The sequence below is a fragment of the Brassica napus genome, chromosome C3 (genome assembly GCF_020379485.1).
Source record: "Brassica napus cultivar Da-Ae chromosome C3, Da-Ae, whole genome shotgun sequence".
NCBI lineage: Eukaryota > Viridiplantae > Streptophyta > Magnoliopsida > Brassicales > Brassicaceae > Brassica > Brassica napus.
In genome coordinates, this window is record NC_063446.1 from 20,336,977 (window position 1) to 20,357,019 (window position 20,043).

Genomic DNA, 20,043 nt, shown 5'->3' on the forward strand with positions numbered 1-20,043 from the left:
ATGAGGGATAATATGGCGGTGGATATATGGAAGGAGCTTGTTGATCAGCATCTAAAAGAAAATGTGGATGGTGATAAGTTCGTGGGCTTGTATGATTAGATTAGTGTTTGTATTTGAACTTGTCTTTGTATTTGAATATATAAGTTGAACTTGTAAATATATAAGTTGTAAATATATAAGTTGTCTGGAAGATTAGTGTTTGTATTTGAACTTGTAAATATATAAGTTGTCTGGAAGAAATAAGTCGTCTGGAAGGTTTTCCAACTGGACGACTTACAAATAAGTCGTCTAGAAGGTTTGGACGACTTATTATAAGTCGTCTGGAAGGTTTTCCAACTGGACGACTTACAAATAAGTCGTCTAGAAGGTTTGGACGACTTGAAGGGATAGTAGAAGGTAGTCTAAAAATAAAATACACTTGAAGGGATAGTAGAAGGTCGTCTAAAAATAAAATACACTGGACGACTTAGTAGAAGGTCGTCTAAAAATAAAATACACTGGACGACTTAGTAGAAGGTCGTCTAAAAATAAAATACACTGGACGACTTAGTAGAAGGTCGTCTAAAAATAAAATACACTGGACGACTAAAAATTTAGTCGTCTGGACGGGTAATCAAGACTGGACGACTTAAAAATTTTGTGTACATTGTGGTTTCGTATGGCCAGTTTCCTTGCAGTTTGAGCATCTCCGTGCCCTGTGTTTCTTCCTGGGTTTGTGTCCTCTCATCCTAGATAGCTCCAACCAAGATTGCCATCTTGATTTCTTCGGTCTCCCCCGACCACGCTTTAGTTCTGGAGGAAAGCATTCTCGTTCCTCAATATGTTGTGACACGATAGGATATATATTCTCTGAGTATCCTGCATACAGATAATTCTTTGAGTACAGTGGACATACAAGTGTGGAGATATGCAAACCAGCATGTATTCCAGCAGCTATAGCATGAGAGCAAGGTATTTTCTCCACTCCATAGACACCACAATCACACTTTGCATGTTCCAAATCAACCACACAGTCCATTTTGCCACCTTTGACAAAGAAATGCCATCCATCAATTGGTTCGACCGTCATCGTACCCGCTATCTCTTCTCGAACAGCAAGCAAGTATTCAACACCCCCGCTATGTTCAGTTGTGAGACTCAAAGCATCTTGTCTCCTTTTCCAATACCATTTTCCTAACTTCTGCCTTATGAACTCCAGCAGGAACGTAATCGGAAATCCTCTTGCTCGCTTCAGTGCGGAATTAATAGATTCAGCAATGTTGCTTGTTTTTATGTTGAACCTGTTCCCCTTACAATAAACCCTTGACCATAGCCTGACGTCGGCTTTCTCCAAATACGTTGCAAGTTCCGGGTTTGCACTCCGTATCTCAGCCATGTACCGGTCAAAATCGTAAACCGTGTGAGCATAAGCAGCCCCTTTCACCAAGTACATGAGATGTTTCCCTTTAAACTTTTTGACAATGTTATCTTGAAGGTGATAATAACATATTCCTCGGGTTGCCCAAGGAAACACCTTATCACACGCACTTTTAATGGCCTTGTGCCGGTCGGAGACTATCACCAGAGGCTTGTCATGAGATATACAACTAGCCAATTTTGTGAAAAACCATTCCCAAGAAGGTATATCTTCCTCATCCACGATCCCAAAAGCCAATGGGAATATCTGAAAATTGCCATCTTGTGCGGCTGCAACTAACATAGTTCCTCCATACTTTCCACTTAGGTGAGTTCCATCCACCACAATGACCCTTCTCTGATACTTAAAACCTTTGATAGAAGCTCCAAAAGAGAGAAATAGATACTTAAATCTTTTCATAGAATCAAGTTCTATCGCCGTGATAGAATCAGGATTTGCAATGGAGATTTGCTCGAGATATGATGCCAGACGCGAATACCCTTCTTCTGCTGATCCTCTCACCAATCTTTGTGCATATAACAGTGCTCTGTATGAAGTGGTGTAATCAAGCGCCATGCCAAACATGTTCCTCATTGCATCAGTGATATGCTGCGGAGTTATCCCATCAATGATTCCAACACGATCAATGAAAAGACTACCTACATACTTCGGAGTACAGTGTCTCCGCTGAGCGATTCGGTCTCCCGCTGAGCATAAATGTTTTTCCACATACTTTGTTACCCAAAACGTGTTTGTCCCATGTTTGACACTCGCTCTGACCTTCCATCCACAATAGCTAACCGGACATGTTGCCACAACGAGAGTTTTCGTTGATTTGTATAATTTGAAAGAAAACTTACCCCTCACTGCTGCCAACCGCAGCTCTGAAAGCAGAGCACCCTTGCTAACAAAACTCTGGTTGACATAGATACTGGTACCATTCGATTTTCCTCCTTCAATAGCATTTGTCTTAGCATATGTCTTTTGGATTTCTTCAAAACAAATATTATCATCATCTTCCTCGTCCTCATCTGGAACCTTTCCATAAAGACTGTAATCCCCACCATTCTGATCCGTTTCACCAACAATAGAATTATCAGCATCCTCCTCCCCATTTTCCTCCTCCCCATCTTCTTCCCATTCACCAGCTTCATCATTATCACCAACATCTTCTTCCCATTCACCAGCTTCATCATTATCACCAACATCTTTTTCCCATTCACCAGCTTCATCAATATCCCTTTTCTCTGAAACCGTTTCGACCTTGCTGCGGCTTGATACACAAAGACATACTCTATGGGTTTTGAGTATCTCCAGCAAGTTTCGAACTTGTCTATCACTTGTAACATGAATGGGAAGACTGCCTGGAGCCATCATCATTTCTGCTGGTAATGAGTAGCTAATCTCCACACTCACTGTTCTCATGTCCAGGTTATAATCTTCTTGAGCCATTGCAACAAGTTCAGCATGTGTTGAATCTTCATTCAATAAAAACAATCTTCCTCCTTTGAGATCATCAACCACAAAATCCCAACGGAAATCTCTCAACAACCATTCTCCATACACTGCATGTAACTGAAAAATCATCTGCAAATATTCAAAATAAAACACATTAGTAAACATAGAGAAAAGGGAAATGAAGAAGTTCAATAAACATTGCCGCAGACGACTTAGCATTAAGTCGTCCAGAAGACTTAAAGGTAAGTCGTCTAAAGAGGTCACTTTTGCAATTGAAAATTAAAAGGGACGACTTAATTCTAAGTCGTCCGGCTTTGTTTGTTAAAAAAAAAACTTCAGACGACTTATATATAAGTCGTCTACGAGAAACGGGCTAGTTTTGCATTTGACCGAATCGTGTCAGATCTTTGACTATTTCTGGACGACTTATAATTCAGTCGTCTCTGGGAAAGTTAAAATTTCAATATTTTATGAAAACTTGACGACTTACACGTAAGTCGTCCTAGGTTAGTTTTGTAATTGAAAAATAAAACTTGAAATTTAACTTTCTCCAGACGACTTAGATGAAAGTCGTCCAGCTAAACGACTTAATTTAAGGTCGTCCGGGATAAGCAAGGTTTGACCAGAAAATTGGGAAAAATTCTGGACGACTTTGCTTTCCCCGGACGACTTTAAATTAAGTCTTCTAGAGGGACGACTTTATATTAAGTCGTCTGGTTAAAGTTAAATTATGAAGTTTTATTTTTCAATTACAAAACTAACCTAGGACGACTTACACGTAAGTCGTCAAGTTTTCATAAAATATTGAAATTTTAACTTCCCCAGAGACGACTGAATTATAAGTCGTCCAGAAATAGTCAAAGATCTGACACGATTCGGTCAAATGCAAAACTAGCCCGTTTCTCGTAGACGACGTATATATAAGTCGTCTGAAGTGTTTTTTTTAACAAACAAAGCTGGACGACTTAATTTATGTCGTCCGTTTGACCAGAAGACTCATCAGTAAGTCTTCTACATACAGATGACTTACTAGTAAGTCTTCTACGCGAACAGATCTTGAAAAAAAATTCAAATTCGTACCTTAAACTAGGTGAGATGACTTCGTTTGCACACAGGGTCTTCTCCAACCACCCAGAACCTCAAACGAAAGCAACCGTAAGTCAAAACGAAAGAAATATGGCTCTGCAACCATAGCCCATATTTTGAATCAAAAGCTTGAGTTTTTTGGATGAATATAGAGAGAAAGTGAAAGAAATGTTGTTTTTAGTTCATAACAATTGAAACAGAGAGAGTGTAAAGAGATTTACGTGCATTAAAGGGCATTAAAAGCTCCAAACAGTTCGTACAAGGTTGTTGCCACTATTCATTGCAGTGGCAGTATTGTAAATACTTGAAGAAGATGAGGTTGAGACAGTAAAGAAGCCATTTTCGAAAAAAAAAAAAAAAAAATGTTAATGGCATTTTCGTAGATAAAGTGCAGGTGTGGGGTTAAAATCTCAAAAAAAAAGGAGTCAAAAGAAAAGGTTAGTTTTCTGTTTGACTCCAAGTTTTGAGTCACTTTTGCAAAAAGCCCTTTAATATGGGCTCCAATTGGGTTTGAAGCTCAATAATATGGATCTTGTCTTCTCGTCCACTACCATATGTATTTATTGCTGGGAATGGTACGAACCGATCGGATAAAAATGAATTGAATAAAATAAATGAGATATAGGAAGAAATGAAATAAATTCATCTTTTTCATTTTTCATCAAAATATCCACAATATTTTTCTAGTTTTATTTATAAAAACCATAAAACATATCGTCAAATTTTTTATTCAAAAACATGTGCTACTAAAATTAATTCAAGTGAAAATTCTGGAATAATATTTATATATTTGAATTAATATTTTGATATTTAAAATAAATTAATAATATTATTAGATACCTCTTAAATTTTGTTGATGTACTATATATTCAATACTAATATACATAATTTCGTAACGGCATAATGTATAATATATATATGAATTATAGAATTTAATTGTTATTTTAAATTTCAGTATATTTTTTTTAAATGTACACTCGATACACTTCGTTCCAAACTCTTGCTGCAGACCGCCAGCTAAATATACTCTAGGGGCTAGGGCTAACACATGGTCGGTCACATTCATATTCTCGATATTTTTGATTTTACATTGTTTATCATTATTATAACCCAAAGTTGTATTTGAATAATCAAACTATTACAATCTTATAACCCATGTAATCTTTACTAAAACGATCCCACTTACCCTATAAATACACCCACTTAGACACTCAATTTCTTCACCAATCTCAAACATAAACAACACTCAATCTAATTTCAAGGCTAATAAAAATGGCTAGTAGAAACTCTCTTGCCATTTTCCTTGCCTTGAACATACTCTTTTTCGCCCTAACTGAAGCCGCCCGCTCTGGTTGTCCACCAGGGCCATACAAACCCAAGCCTACCCCTACTGCTCCAGCAATCCAGACATGCCCAAAAGATACCGTAAAGCTTGGTGTTTGTGTGAACGCGCTTAACTTATTGAATGTCACATTAGGTGCTCCTCCAGTTAAGCCGTGTTGCAGCCTCATTGCCGGTTTGGTCGATCTAGAAGCTGCAGTTTGTCTTTGCACCGCGCTTAAAGCTAGCATTCTCGGCATCAACATTAACCTTCCAATCAACCTTAGCTTGCTTCTCAACGTTTGCAGCAGAAAGGCTCCTCGTGGCTTCCAATGCCCTTAATTTCTCAAACATGTCAAAATATTCCAAAAATCTGAATTTGTTATGTTTCAAATTTGGTCGAACTTTAATTTGTGTTCCTGTATTTTTTTCTTCTCTTATTTGAATTGGTGGATGAGGATAAGAAGATCCTCATCAACTAAAAAATGAGTCTGTTTTGTAATTTATTTCAATTGTTTGATGAATAAGATAACACTTTTCGGTGTTACATTAAATGTTTGCATCGTTTTAGTAGAACAAAACTAGAGAAGTATTTTAATTTACTAAATGTCATCAGAAAATACTAAAACACAACCTAGAAATTTTAGGATTAAATGACATTTATGACTAGACCATGCATATTATAAGTTCTAGTTTCGGATTTGGAGACAAATTAACGTGAAACTTTTAACACATAACGACGCAACCACTAACCCGCTAACGAGATTTATTAGCTTGATGCCCCTAAAGATTTTTAGAACTATTTAGTGCCTAAAGCACATACTTTCTCTGCTTTAAGTTAATTACGGCAGCCCTGATGGAAATTAATTCGTTGCATCTACTCTCTGCTTATTGTATTTGTTCTTGGTCATGCTTACGTGAATTTCTGATAGTTCACATTACTTGAAATGAAATAAGACGAATAAGTGAACACTAATCAGGGACTAGTTATGCATAAAAAGGAATATGTTAATTAATTAATACTAGATCTCGATCCGCGCAACCGCGCATGTATTTTTTTCAATTTTATATATGTATATATTTATTTTAGATCATTAGTAGTATACATTTTTAAAAAGTTGATCATATATTTAAATGATTATATAACTATTTGAGATACAATAATTTAATAATTTTTGTAGTTTATATGTTATAATTAATCAATTGTTTAAAACCGTCATATGTATTGTTGCTTCTTATTATATATTTATCTTATTGTATTTGAAAATTATTTTTTATTTAATTTATGCTAAATTCTGACCTGCCTTTCAAAGCTAAATTTTCTTTTAGTAATATTTTTTTTTATTTTTATTCATTTTAGATAATATATTATTATATAAAGAAAAATCTTAATTTTATACATGTATTATATATTTTGCTAATGTTAAGTCATTCTGTCATCGTACTTTATTTTTAACATGAATATTTTATATTTATGAAAGTAAAATTTATAAAATTTATCAATTTAATATAAATTTATCATTTTCGTTCAATATAATAAATTTATTTTAGTATGATTGATTATGATTATAAAATAGATAAAAATCGGATAGAATTCTTCATTTTATAAATGATAATTGAATATTTATTAATGCATAATAATAGTTCATTGCTAATTACAAAATTAGTGAAAATATTTACATAAACTTTTTAAAAATTAAAATATTGTTGAAATATTTATCAACAGATTTGTTAGAATATATATATATATATATATATATATAATGAAAATATATCATGATTAAAGTAGTTGCAAATATTTTATATTATTAGCTTTAATGAAATACATGTTAATTTTCATACATGTATTATATAGGTTGCTAATGTTAACCCGTCTTACCAACATATTATCTTTTTGAACATAAATATTTATAATTATGGAAATAAATTATATATAATTTTACCATATTTAGCTCAATATAATAATTTTCTTTTAGTATGATTGATTATGATTATATAATAGATAAAAATAGGATATAATTTTTTATTTTTTATTTTATAAACGATAACTGAATATATTAATATATAATAATATATCAAAACTAATTAAAAGATTAGTGAAAAAATTTACATATAATTTTTGAAAATTAAGATCTTGTTAAAATCTTTTAAAACAGATTTGTTAGTTTTTTTAATATATATATTTAAAATGAAAAGACATCAAAAGATATTAGGATTAAAATAGTTCAAAGATTATATGTGTTATTATTTTTAATAAAATACATTTAATAAAGTTTCTAAAGGATCGTCCAAATTAAAAAATCACACATAAAATAAGTTATGACTTGTATTTTAATAGAATAGATGCATGCCCGATTAAATGAACACTAATCAGAGACTAAATATGCATTAAAATCCATATGCTAATTAACTAATATACAAGCCGGCCCTGAAATTATGGTGGCTTGAAATAAAATAAAAAAAAGGGGATTCTATTTTATTTTATAAAAAATTCATAAAATTTTGTTTGAAAATAGAAATGTTATACCACCGGTGTATAATAAATAAATACAAATATAATTGTTGAAAAAGAACATATTTGTCAAAAAATGAAAAAAACTTGTTAGTGAAAAGGAACTTTTTTTTTTGTTATTTCATGCATTTGAAAATAGGGGAATTGGACTTTTGTTATATGCATTTGTTATTGTCAACTGGACCAGGTAATAAATTGAATGTATAATATATAAATTGCAATTGATGTAGAGGCCTGCCAAAATAAAGAACATGAAATCAACGTTTCATTGGGTTTGGTCGAGGGCAACCTGGCATGTTTATTGGGAAATTCTTAGCGATATAAAAACCGTCTCTTAACTTTTAACTAAAAAAAACTAAGAACCGACTCTTGAATAATATATTTAAGAAACGGTTCTTAATTTTTCTTAGTTAAAATTAAGAGACGGTTCTTATATTACGCTAAGAACCTCCTGATAAACATGGCCTTAGTATGGATGGTTGAGTGTTTCTAGAGTAAGTAGCGATGCGTGCATGCGTAAAATGAGCTACAAGAAAGATAAATTAGTGGGCCACCCTATTTTGACTAGAACGAAGTACTCATAGTTTAAAAGTTAAAAATTTGGGGTATTGCATAAATTCCATTGCACACAAAAAAAGCATAAATTCCTTTTTCTAGATTCAATTTCTACTAGAAGCAAAATTAGTCGGCCTAGACTTAAAAAGTTCTTTTATGCAGTTTATATGGTAGTTTATTAACAAATAATCTCGATACTCCTGGTATTAGTCTAAAGTCATTTAATATTGAATTAGTATATAATTCACTTTATAGCATTAAATGTATTTCTTTTGAAACTGACTAAATCAACCGATAAGACATAAAATTTAGAGTCTACCACCATATTTTTTAAGTTTCATCTGCTTTCAATTCAAAATTCTGGTTAAATTTTTAGATAAACAAAAGTAATAAAATATGAATAATACTTGTTTTCACCTCTATGGTGAACGCTTAAATTCACTTCATATTTTATTATCAATCAAAGTACGTAGGATTATTGAAAAGATATTAAAATATATATAAAAAAAAACTAAATAGCTGGAAAAAAAAAGAAACGATGCCAAATTTAACGACATCAGCGCTCTTAGAAAACCCTAAACTCTAAACCTTAAACCCTAAAACCCTAAACCATAAAACCCTAAACCCTAAACCCTAAAACTCAAAACCCTATATATAACCCTATAAATCCTAAGACTTAATGGAACGACGTTGACGTTAACGCCGACGTTAGGGTTTAGTGTTGAGGATTTAAGTTTAGAATTCAGGATTTAGTGTTTAAGATTTAGGATTTGGTGTTTATGATTCAAGATTTTGCTAACGATATTAATGTCGGCGTCTTTCTTTTTCCCAATTATTTTGCATTTTTTAAAAGTTTTAATACATTTTTTATTATTATACATAAAATGTTAATTGGTGATAAGAGTTGAGGCAAATGGTGAACCCAACTATTTTTCATAAAGTATCACAATCTAATGTACGACCAGTCTATGAATTATAACGATAGACAGTAGTTTATATCAACGTCACGAATCACGATTATAACTTACTAAACGACATTGTGAACTAATGTATTACAATTTGTTGTACTATCGGCTATGTGAACCGTTTGCATAGACAAATGTCTATTTTAAACTGAAATTAGATCTTGACCCGCACAACAGTGCAGATATTTTTTCAATTTATATACATAGATCTTTATTTTAGATCATTGGTGGTAGACATTTTTAACGTTAATCATATATTTAAATATTTATATAACTATTTCAAATACAATAATTTCATAGTTTATATGTTATAATTAATCAATTGTTTAAAATCGTCACATGCATTTGTCAGTTCTTATTATATATTTATCTTATTGTATTTGCATCTAGTTACTGAAAAAAATTAATATATACATGAAACAACATATCTGAAAATTATTTTGTGTTTAATTTATACTAAACAACAGCGCGTGTATTTTTTCAATTTATATACATAGATCTTTATTTTAGATCATTGGTGGTAGACATTTTTACGTTAATCATATATTTAAATATTTATATAACTATTTCAAATACAATAATTTCATAGTTTATATATTATAATTAATCAATTGTTTAAAATCGTCACATGTATTTGTCACTTCTTATTATATATTTATCTTATTGTATTTGCATTTAGTTACTGAAAAAAATTAATATATGCATAAAACAACATGTCTGAAAATTATTTTGTGTTTAATTTATACTAAATTCTGACCCCCTCCCCCCCCCCCCCTCCGTCTTTCAAAGCTGTATTTTCTTTTAGCAATATTTTTATTTTTATTCATTTTAGATAATATATTATTCTGATGTCAAACAAAAAGATAATATATTATTGCATATACAAAATTTTAAGATATGTAAATTTTTTATACATGTATTATATGGTTTATCAATTTATTATAATTTATCATATTTAGTTCAATATAATAGTTTATTTAAAATGATTTATTATTATTATAAAATATATAAAAATAAAGTAGAATTGTTATTTTAAATTTTATAAACGGTAACTGAATATATATCAATGCATAATAATAATTCTATTTAAAATTAAAATATATCAGTATTAAAGTAGTTACAAATATTTTATATTATTAACTTTAGTGAATATATGAAACTTACCAACATAATTTCTTGTTTTATTTCTAAATTTGAAATTTATTTATGGAAGTTAAATTAAATCGGACCTACATAATAGAGAAGAAATATTTTGAGAAACTATTAAGAACAACAACAAAATATTTTTAAAAGAGAAACTATAAATATATTGTACTTACAAACTAATTTTGTAGTGAATATTTTAATTTGAAACAGAAAGGATATTTATATTTTAATTTGAAATAGAAAGGATATTTCTTTCTAACAATCAATATATAAAATGTATTTTGAAAACTAATCAATTTAAATGTAACATGACTTTCTAGGAATAGGTCCATTAGGTTCATTTTTAAAAAAATCACACATGAATCAATGTTGTGTCTTCTGTTTTAATATTTAAGATTTACGGGAAATGACATTTAATTTAACACTAGCTTAGATATTTAATTGAGGGTATACTTGTATTTTAGATTTTGGCCATACATCAATGTTAACCTATATGTAGTTTTTGGCCATACATATATGTTATATCTAATTATTTGTATGATTTAAATATTTGATTCAATAACCTATACTAAGTCTAATTCATAAAACGTCTGTTTCAATTAAATTATTGAACCAAAAATGGTAGTGTATCGTCTTTGTCATTGTCATTTTAAATCTGCATTTTCATACACTGTCTTTTTTTTATTTAGGTTTATTATGTGTTGTATTGGTGATTTAAATTTTAGTCTTTTGGTTGTATTAGTCCATAACTCTTGGATTATTTACAATGAGTTTTCGGTGTTAATTTTGTTTTTTGGTAATTTTTCATCTATGATACATCACATTATACATTTAACATTTATACCTGCCACTACAATTGATGATGAACGGATTGGAAATAAACATATGAAATATGAAATATTTTTTTTTCAATCATTTGTCAGTCATTTAAGTTAATGACATAATTTATTACAATACATATTGCACTTTCAAAACTTCACAAGATAAAAATAGTACAAAAATAATGGCATTAATGAATAATGTATAAACTTAGTCTATATAGAAATAAGAATGATTACATTTATACAAAGTATTCATATACTCCTATTATTAAAATATAAATTAAACTGATCTCTATAAATAACACAAATCGATTGTACTATCAAAATAGCATTTGTAAACCGATTGTTCATATTGATAGCACATTTTTTAATCATATGGTACAAAGTTTTAAATTGAAAATCATATCTGTTAGAGATCCAAGATTTAATTGAAAAATATTTATATCAAATTAATATCATAAAATTAATAAAAAATTGTACATTGCTTTAATTATAATTAAAATTATTTAGATATTTAAAAGGTTTGTTTTAGTGAAAAAATGAAATATACATTTTTCCAAAGACGAAATAAATAAAATATTTTAAGGGTTTTTAGTGAAAAATTAAAAATATATTTATATTTTAAATAAATACTAAATTAATTAAATAATTAAAATAAAAGGTTTATTTTAATGAAAAAAAAAAAATTATATTGTAAAAAAGTATGAAAAGATTTTATTCAGATGCAAATTTAAAGAAAATAAAAGAATATCTTTTTGATTAGTTGGTTTTAAAATAATTCAAATATTTATACAAAAAATTGTTTAAGCAATTTTCTAAGTGGTGGTCCAAATAAAAAATCACACATGAAATAAGTCATGACTTCTATTTTAATAGATAAGATTTCTATTGGGTTATTTTAATCAAATGCCGATGATGCTTTTTAACTAACAGAAATTCAAAAACAAACAAAAAACTATAAACCACATAAGAAAATAGTTTTTTTTACACCAAATAGCTATTCTATTATTCAAACCTGAGATATTCTGGATAAACAGACCCAAATAAAACAAACAATGTATCAAAGTTTTCTATAAAAAGATCGTGCGTACCTATCTAGAGAATCAACAATTATCTAGAGAATCAACAATTCCATTTTGTGCTGTTGGAATGTGAAAAATGTCGAAGTTCGAAAAACATAACAGATAAAGAAAATAGTTAACCAATCAATTTCTTTACTGAATAATGATTTGGCATGATGATTATCATATTACAATCGTCGATGGAATAATTGTATTTTATATCTCTCCTATAGCTACTACCCGTGAACCAAATATTTGGCATCCTTGACCTTATAAAACAGATACCACCAATACACGAAACATATAATTCGATAGAGAAACTAACATGGCTGATTTTGTCGTTATAATAACTTTATATACTATAATATAGCTGGATCTAACAACTTTATATCTTCTTATAAATTAATCATATTGAAGGCAGGGCTAGAAAAATATCTCTTAATTTTGATTTGATTCATTATTCGTTTCGATTCGAAATGAAAAATCCGAAGATGCATAATTTTACAAAAATAAAGAAAATAATATTTAATATCCATAAGAAATGAAACAAATCACAAATACGTACTAATATTTTTAGAAACAGATATCCGATATATTATATACATATATTTAAAGTATTATATATAGTATAATTATTACATTTTAAGTATTTTTACAATTTTTATTTATTAAATTGATTATTTTAGTTATTAGAGTTTGAAAAATAAATAACATTTATTTGTACTAAAATATTATTTTATTTGTACGGTTAAAATCAGATATATGGTTAAAAATATATAATTTTCCGGAGATCCGAGTAGCAATAGATCAAACAAAATCAAATAATTGATTATTCGGACAAAACATATCGGATCACAAATACTTTAAAGAACTGGATATTTGATTTGTATGAACCCTAACTGAAGGTAGCTGTCTTTTCAAACTTGTGATTCAGAAACTAATATGAAATTTCTTAATCTCAAACAAAAAGAATTAATTTTTTTCACAATATTGAATTTTGATTTTATTTCAATTTTTTTTTATAAATCATCTAATAATTTGACAAATCCTAAAAATTAAAAAAAAAACTTTTTGTTTAGTAGATTTGCCTTTCATTCCACAAACTCTTAAATTATAGAGCTGGTCACATGAGATCAAAACGTCCTGTCACAATTTGAACTAAAAACCCACATATTATATTACTGACAAAATATTTATAGTATTTTTTTCTTGTAACCCTTGTTATATGGAATTATTTAATCTAGTTTATCAATTTGGGATTTAAAAAGTTGAACGGATATTTAACAATTTTAAAAGAAGCCAGAAATTTGTCTTCGTGTGAGATTAAGTATTAACTAAATAATGCTTTAAAATAATTGTGTTATAAGTTTGCCCCGTGACAAAGGAATTCGTTGAAGGATTAAGATATGTTCACATGGACAATCGTGAACGAATAAAGAACAATCATTCCATTCTAAATACGCCCAAATGGTGTTTAAATAAAATGGTGTTTAAATAAAATGGATTTTGCAAAATGACTCAAAAATTGATGTCAAATTCGACGGGTATGAATGGTGACCGGGGAATGATGGGGAATAATGCATTCCCTAACGTTCGTATAAAAAATAACCATTCGCAAGGAATAATAATTCATTCTCATTCCCTCTCGTTCCTGTTTTTGTAGAGAATTAAAAGATAAAATTATTCCTTGTTAAATTTGAGAAGGAACAACCATTCATTTTCATTCCTGCTATTTTTTTCCCATATATTCCTTTTCTGTTTGTTCCTCTTGTTTCCCGAATGGTCACCAGTCAGACATTTTCCAATATTTACAAAATGTCACTACAATTTTTTCTTTAAAATTTTTTACAAAAAACATAAACACCCTAAACATTTTTCATATTTACAAAAATGACACTAACATCAATTTCTCTAACCACCATAAACAATCATTTTAAATCTTTTAAAGCTCAAACATTCAATTTCCATCTCTTTTGTTTTCATTATACACCAACAAAACTTCATTTCTTCTCATTTTCTTTTCACTTTCATCTAAAACCACTCAGAACTTTCATTTTCATAGATCCAATTTTATATTTTGGTGATTTTCACCAAAAAAATCGTCAAAAAGTTTTTTTTTGCTCATGTTCAAAGTTTGGACGGTGATTTTTTTTTAAATGAGCTTACACCGAAAAATGTAACTATTTACATGGTTTTCGTTACTATTTAAATATTTTTCGCAATAGTAGACTGTTTTGTATGTCTACGCATATCTATAGACTTACTAAGCGGTTGCTTGTCAACGCACAAGTTAGCTTTACAATTGACCAAACTTATATTTTTGCAATGCAGCCTTTACTAGAATTCTATGTCTTTATCGTTGAAAACAAAAAAAAATATGAAAGACTTACGAAGAAGTCCACATATAAGAGATTAGTTTTGGATTTAACCAAAATTTTGATTTTTAATAGCAGACTTCATCGGAAATCTATAAGAGGTCAATTTTGCATTTGACCAGAATTTTGATTTTTTTTGTAGACTTCGTATGAAATCTACTCTACAAAGATATGTTAGTTTTGTGGTTGACTAGATTGTTAAAATATTGATCAAAAACCATTTAAAGTGTAGACTACATAAAATGTCTACTGATCTTAGGAAAAAACGTAGACTACATATAAAATCTCTTATTTTATTTTGGCCAGACACAAAAGTAATTTAATTTAAAAATATTATAATTTTTGTAATATTTAACATTAGTAGACTACACCCTAAAAGCGAAGTCTACTATAGCTAAATAAAGTAGAATTCATAGTCTACTAAACCCTAAACTACAAACCCCAAATCCTAAATGTCCATTAACCAAAACTCTTAATTCATTATGTATCAAATATAAAATATTGTAAAGTATAAATTACTAAACATTTAAACGTAATGTAAGTTAATAAAAAAATATAAATCGAAAATCTAACCTTAAAGATACATACATCTTTGTAACCGCCACTGTTTCACCGGCAACGGCAACAGTGTTACTGTTCCGATCCCCTTTTTGAGCTGATTTAATGAAATTTTATATTTTAAAAAAATCATAGGCATTGTTGAACACATGATTATCAAATCAATATACATTATTTTAATTTTTTTAATCGTATTAAATTTTAATTCATATACCTCATATTGGTTCTTGTATTGATGGTTTATAATAAATTTCACACAAATTTTGTTTTATACATTTTAAAAATAAAATTATTATATCAAATTACAACGTAGACTTCAGAATAAGTCTAATATGTAGAGTTCTTAGGAAGTCTACACATTGTAAACTTCTTTCTGTCAAATGTAGACTTTCAAAGGAGGAAATCATAAACTAACTTCTTGGTTTTTTGTTTGGTCATAAAGAGTAAATAATAATTTGTCACCTCTTTAAATTAATTTTGCATTTGATTAAATATGAGATCTACTTTTGTTTGACTAAAAAAAAAGAGATCTACTTTTGTATTTCAAATCGATTGCACATCCCCCTTAAGTAAATGTATCCATTCACCTATTTTGGTTATATATCATGGAGAATTAGCCAAAACCTATAAAAATAATGGAAAAATGTCAAAACGGAACAAAAATTCAACATGATTGTCCTTTTGATATAATACTATCATTAAAGTGTCTATTTAATATATTTTTTTCATAATCCCAAAACTAACCCCTGATTAATAAAATTAATCAAATAAATACATTTTAAAAGTATTTAAATATTAAAAAACGAATTAAAAATAAAAATTAAATTAAAAATATTTTTTATATATATAATTTTAAGTCAACATTTTAGAATCTATTAATAAAAATAAAAAATAATACATTAATGTTTTATATTAATATAAGAAATTTGATATAAACAATTGGATTCAAAATAATTATATAAATAAATGCATTAATAAAAACAAATGAATATATTAATAAAAATTTAATTAACATAAAGAGCACACAAATTTTTTTTAATATTTATTTTTTTATAAAAATTTTACATTTAAATTTACAAACAGATATTTCCAAAATATTGACTAAAAGTTTCTAGTCGATATTCAACAATTTTTAGTGTATGTTAAATATTTTATAAATTATTTAAATATCTTAAACTTTGATTAAATATTTTAAATGTTTAATCATATTTGATAAATAATTGTGTATTTAAAAAAAAATATAATAAGTAACACTTATATACTAATATTTTTACGATACTTATATACTTAAATTCAATTATTACTTTTAACATATAATGTAAATTAAAAATAAAATATTCTCATGCATAGCATGGACAATAACATTTATATATTCCCTGTTATATACACAATTGAATTTCAAATAATTCTATAAATAAATATATTTGTAAAAATAAAAATAAATATACATATATAATTTGTAGTCGATATATTTTTGTAAATAAATAAAAAAACATTGAATATATATATGTTTGTAAACATATCAAAAAATCAAAAATATATGTTTGTAACGTTTTAGGCAATCACAAAGATTACAAATATTTTTAGAATATTTTTGTGACCAAATATACACATTTTAGGAAGTTAGAATATTTCAAATATTTTTAGAATATTTTCTTAAATGAAATTTCCTAAATTTTCGCTAAAATCCGGTTTTCTTATCCGTAGAAGACACTTTTTACACTGCATAGAACGAAGACAAAAATCTCATAAGCAGATTCTACCTAATGTAGCCGTCAGAGTAATGTCTAGATTTCACATTTCGGGAGTTGTAGAATACGTAATAAAAATAGAAGTTGCATTCGACAGAAAAGTAGAAGTTCATTCGAGAGAAAAATAGCTATCTTTACAATTAGTAGAATTCACATTCCCCCTATTTATAACTTTAAGTAAAAGTAGATTGTTCGTTTAAAAAAAAGTAGACGAACTTATTTAATCTAGAATTCACTTTCTACTAACCAATTTTTCGTAGAAGATAAATTATACTTTCAGTTTGTGTATATGGGTGTTTTATCAATTGTTTCTATTTTTTACAATTTTTTTTGACTCATAAAACTATTTATTTCATTAACTTTTAGAATTGGAAAGGGTAAAAAAGAGAAAAAATGGACACAAAAGTTTTTATACTAAAAGGATAACCATACTGAATTTTTGTTCCGTTTTGACAATTTTCCTTAAATATAATCAAGTCGAGTTGTGGTTGAAAGTTATAGAAACAAAATATAGTGAAAGTGGCGGATTTTTCTGTTGTGAAAAACTTGTTTGATATAGATTTGGGATGATACCAATATCTGCCTAATTCCTAAAACGGAGAAGCCCAATGAAATGTCTAAGTTCAGACCGATCAGCCTGTGCAATGTCAGCTATAAGATTATATCTAAGGTCTTATGCCAAAGATTCTAGAAGGTTCTTCCTCAAAGAATATGTGAAACCCAGTCAGTCTTTGTTGCGGGTAGACAGATAACTGACAATATAATGATAGCTCAGGAGATGTTCCATGCGCTGAGAACTAAACCAGCTGGGAGAGTCAAGATAATGGCCATCAAAACAGATATGAGTAAAGCATATGATGGAATGGAATGGTCTTTCATCGAGGCGGTTATGCGGAAGATGGGTTTCTCAGAGATTTGGATTGGCTGGATTATGCGATGCATCACCTCGGTTAAGTATAAAGTCCTGATGAATGGAGAACCAAGGGGAAATATTGTTCCAGGGAGAGGTTTAAGTCAAGGAGATCTTTTTTCTCCTTTCATATTTATTCTATGCACGGAAGCGCTCGTTAGCCTTCTTAATCAAGCAGAGAATCAAGGGAAAATAACGGGGATGCGCGTCGCACGCGCTAGCCCCTCGGTATCACACCTTCTCTTTGCTGATGATAGTCTTTTCTTATGTAAGGCGGAGCCCCGTGAATGTGAAGAAGTTATGAAAGTAGTCAGGAAGTATGGAAAAGCGTCAGGCCAATGCATTAATTTTGAGAAGTCCTCATTACTCTTTGGTAAGAGGATCACGGTGAATGATAGACAACAAATCAAAGACACTCTCGGGATTCAGAGTGAAGGGGGAATGGGAAAGTACCTGGGAATACCAGAAGATATTAGCGGATCCAAGTGCAGGCTTTTCGCTTTCCTAAAAGAAAAATTATTACATCGAGTGAACGGTTGGACAGGTAGATGGCTATCGAAAGGAGGAAAAGAAGTTCTGATCAAATCTATTCTCTTAGCTCTTCCCACATACGTAATGTCAAGCTTCTTACTCCCTTTGGACATTTGTGAGAACCTTGCAAGTGCCATTGCACAGTTTTGGTGGAGTTCAAACCCGCCAAAAAGAGGGATTCACTGGGCTAAATGGGAAAAGATGTGTGCTCCTAGAGAGGAGGGTGGAGTGGGATTCCGCATGATCCATGAATTTAATTTAGCACTGCTAGCGAAACAACTCTGGCGCCTTGTTCAGTATCCGGATTCATTAGTAGCGAGAGTCCTTAAAGGGAAATATTACCGCCTCAGTTCGCCCTTGAGAATTGCTGCGGTGGATAATCCATCCTACGTGTGGACGAGTATTTCATCAGCGAAGAAGCTTTTGCTTTTGGGTATTAGGAGTAAAGTGCACTCAGGATATGAAATCAATGTCTGGCAGAATCCGTGGATTACTTGGACGCCAGCTAGGCCAGCCCGTCCTAGGGTACCAGTCGTAAATCCAAAAATGCTTGTAAGTAGCCTTATGAACTCGGAATCAAAGGAATGGGACGCTAGGATACTGGCACAGTATGTTGAGCAAGAGGATATACAGCTGATTATGAGTTTGGCCATAAGCCCAACGCATCGCAAGGATTCTTTTTGCTGGAGTTACACTAAAAACGGCCAATACACGGTTAAGTCTGGGTATTGGGTTGCTACAAATATATTGAATGCGGAGGAGGAAACTGAAGTTACACAACCTAGCATCACTGAACTTTAAGCCTTTGCTTGGAAAGTGAACGCACCTCAGAAAATTCGCCATCTTATATGGCAATTAATTTCGGGACAGGTAACAGTAACAAAGGAACTTAATACATCGCAATCTGCGGTGTGATAATTACTGCCTAAGATGTGGAGAGCCAGAGGAAAATATAACCCACGCGATCTTTGAATGTCCACCAGCTACAAGCATGGGAACTATCATCTACGCCGTCAAACACCCAAACTTTCCCCATATCGAGTATGTACGATATGTTATGACCATTTGACAAGATCTTCAGGATGTTCCAAAAAAATTCCTCTGCTCCGTTACCTCTTGATTCGGCTGGATCAGCCGTAATTCTTTGAGACACATACAATATAAATATGAAGAATACTTCTCCTTACAAAAATATGGGAGCAGATACGAGTAACAAGCTGAATGCTCGGATGTATGTAACGATATGGTTCTCTCTAGCAACACCTCCACAAAGCTTTTTCATATTGCTCGTCATTTAAACATAAACACTAGATTTTGACCCGCGCAACCGCGCGAATATTTTTTCAATTTAAATACATAGATATTTATTTTTGATCATTGGTGGTATACATTTTTAACGTTAATCATATATATAAATATTTGTATAACTATTTCAAATACAATAATTTCATAGTTTATATGTTATAATTAATCAATTTTTTAAAATCATCACATGCATTTGTCACTTCTTATTATATATTTATCTTATTGTATTTGCAACTAGTTACTGAAAAAATTAATATATGCATGAAACAACATATCTAAAAATTATTTTGTGT

General features: G+C 29.8%; 1 protein-coding gene across 1 annotated transcript; it reads left to right on the plus strand.

Annotated features, from left to right (window-relative positions):
* The first annotated feature begins 5,144 nt into the window (after positions 1-5,144).
* On the plus strand, positions 5,145-5,814 carry LOC106443819 (putative lipid-binding protein AIR1). The gene has a single exon (XM_013885376.3). It carries the CDS (start codon positions 5,213-5,215, stop codon positions 5,600-5,602), a length of 390 nt encoding a protein of 129 aa, XP_013740830.2. The 5' UTR covers positions 5,145-5,212; the 3' UTR covers positions 5,603-5,814.
* The last annotated feature ends 14,229 nt before the right edge of the window (positions 5,815-20,043 follow it).

What these genes read in the sequence shown, in the direction of transcription:
- LOC106443819 (XM_013885376.3), top strand. Translation starts at nt 5,213, where the DNA reads ATGGCTAGTAGAAACTCTCTTGCCATTTTCCTTGCCTTGAACATACTC.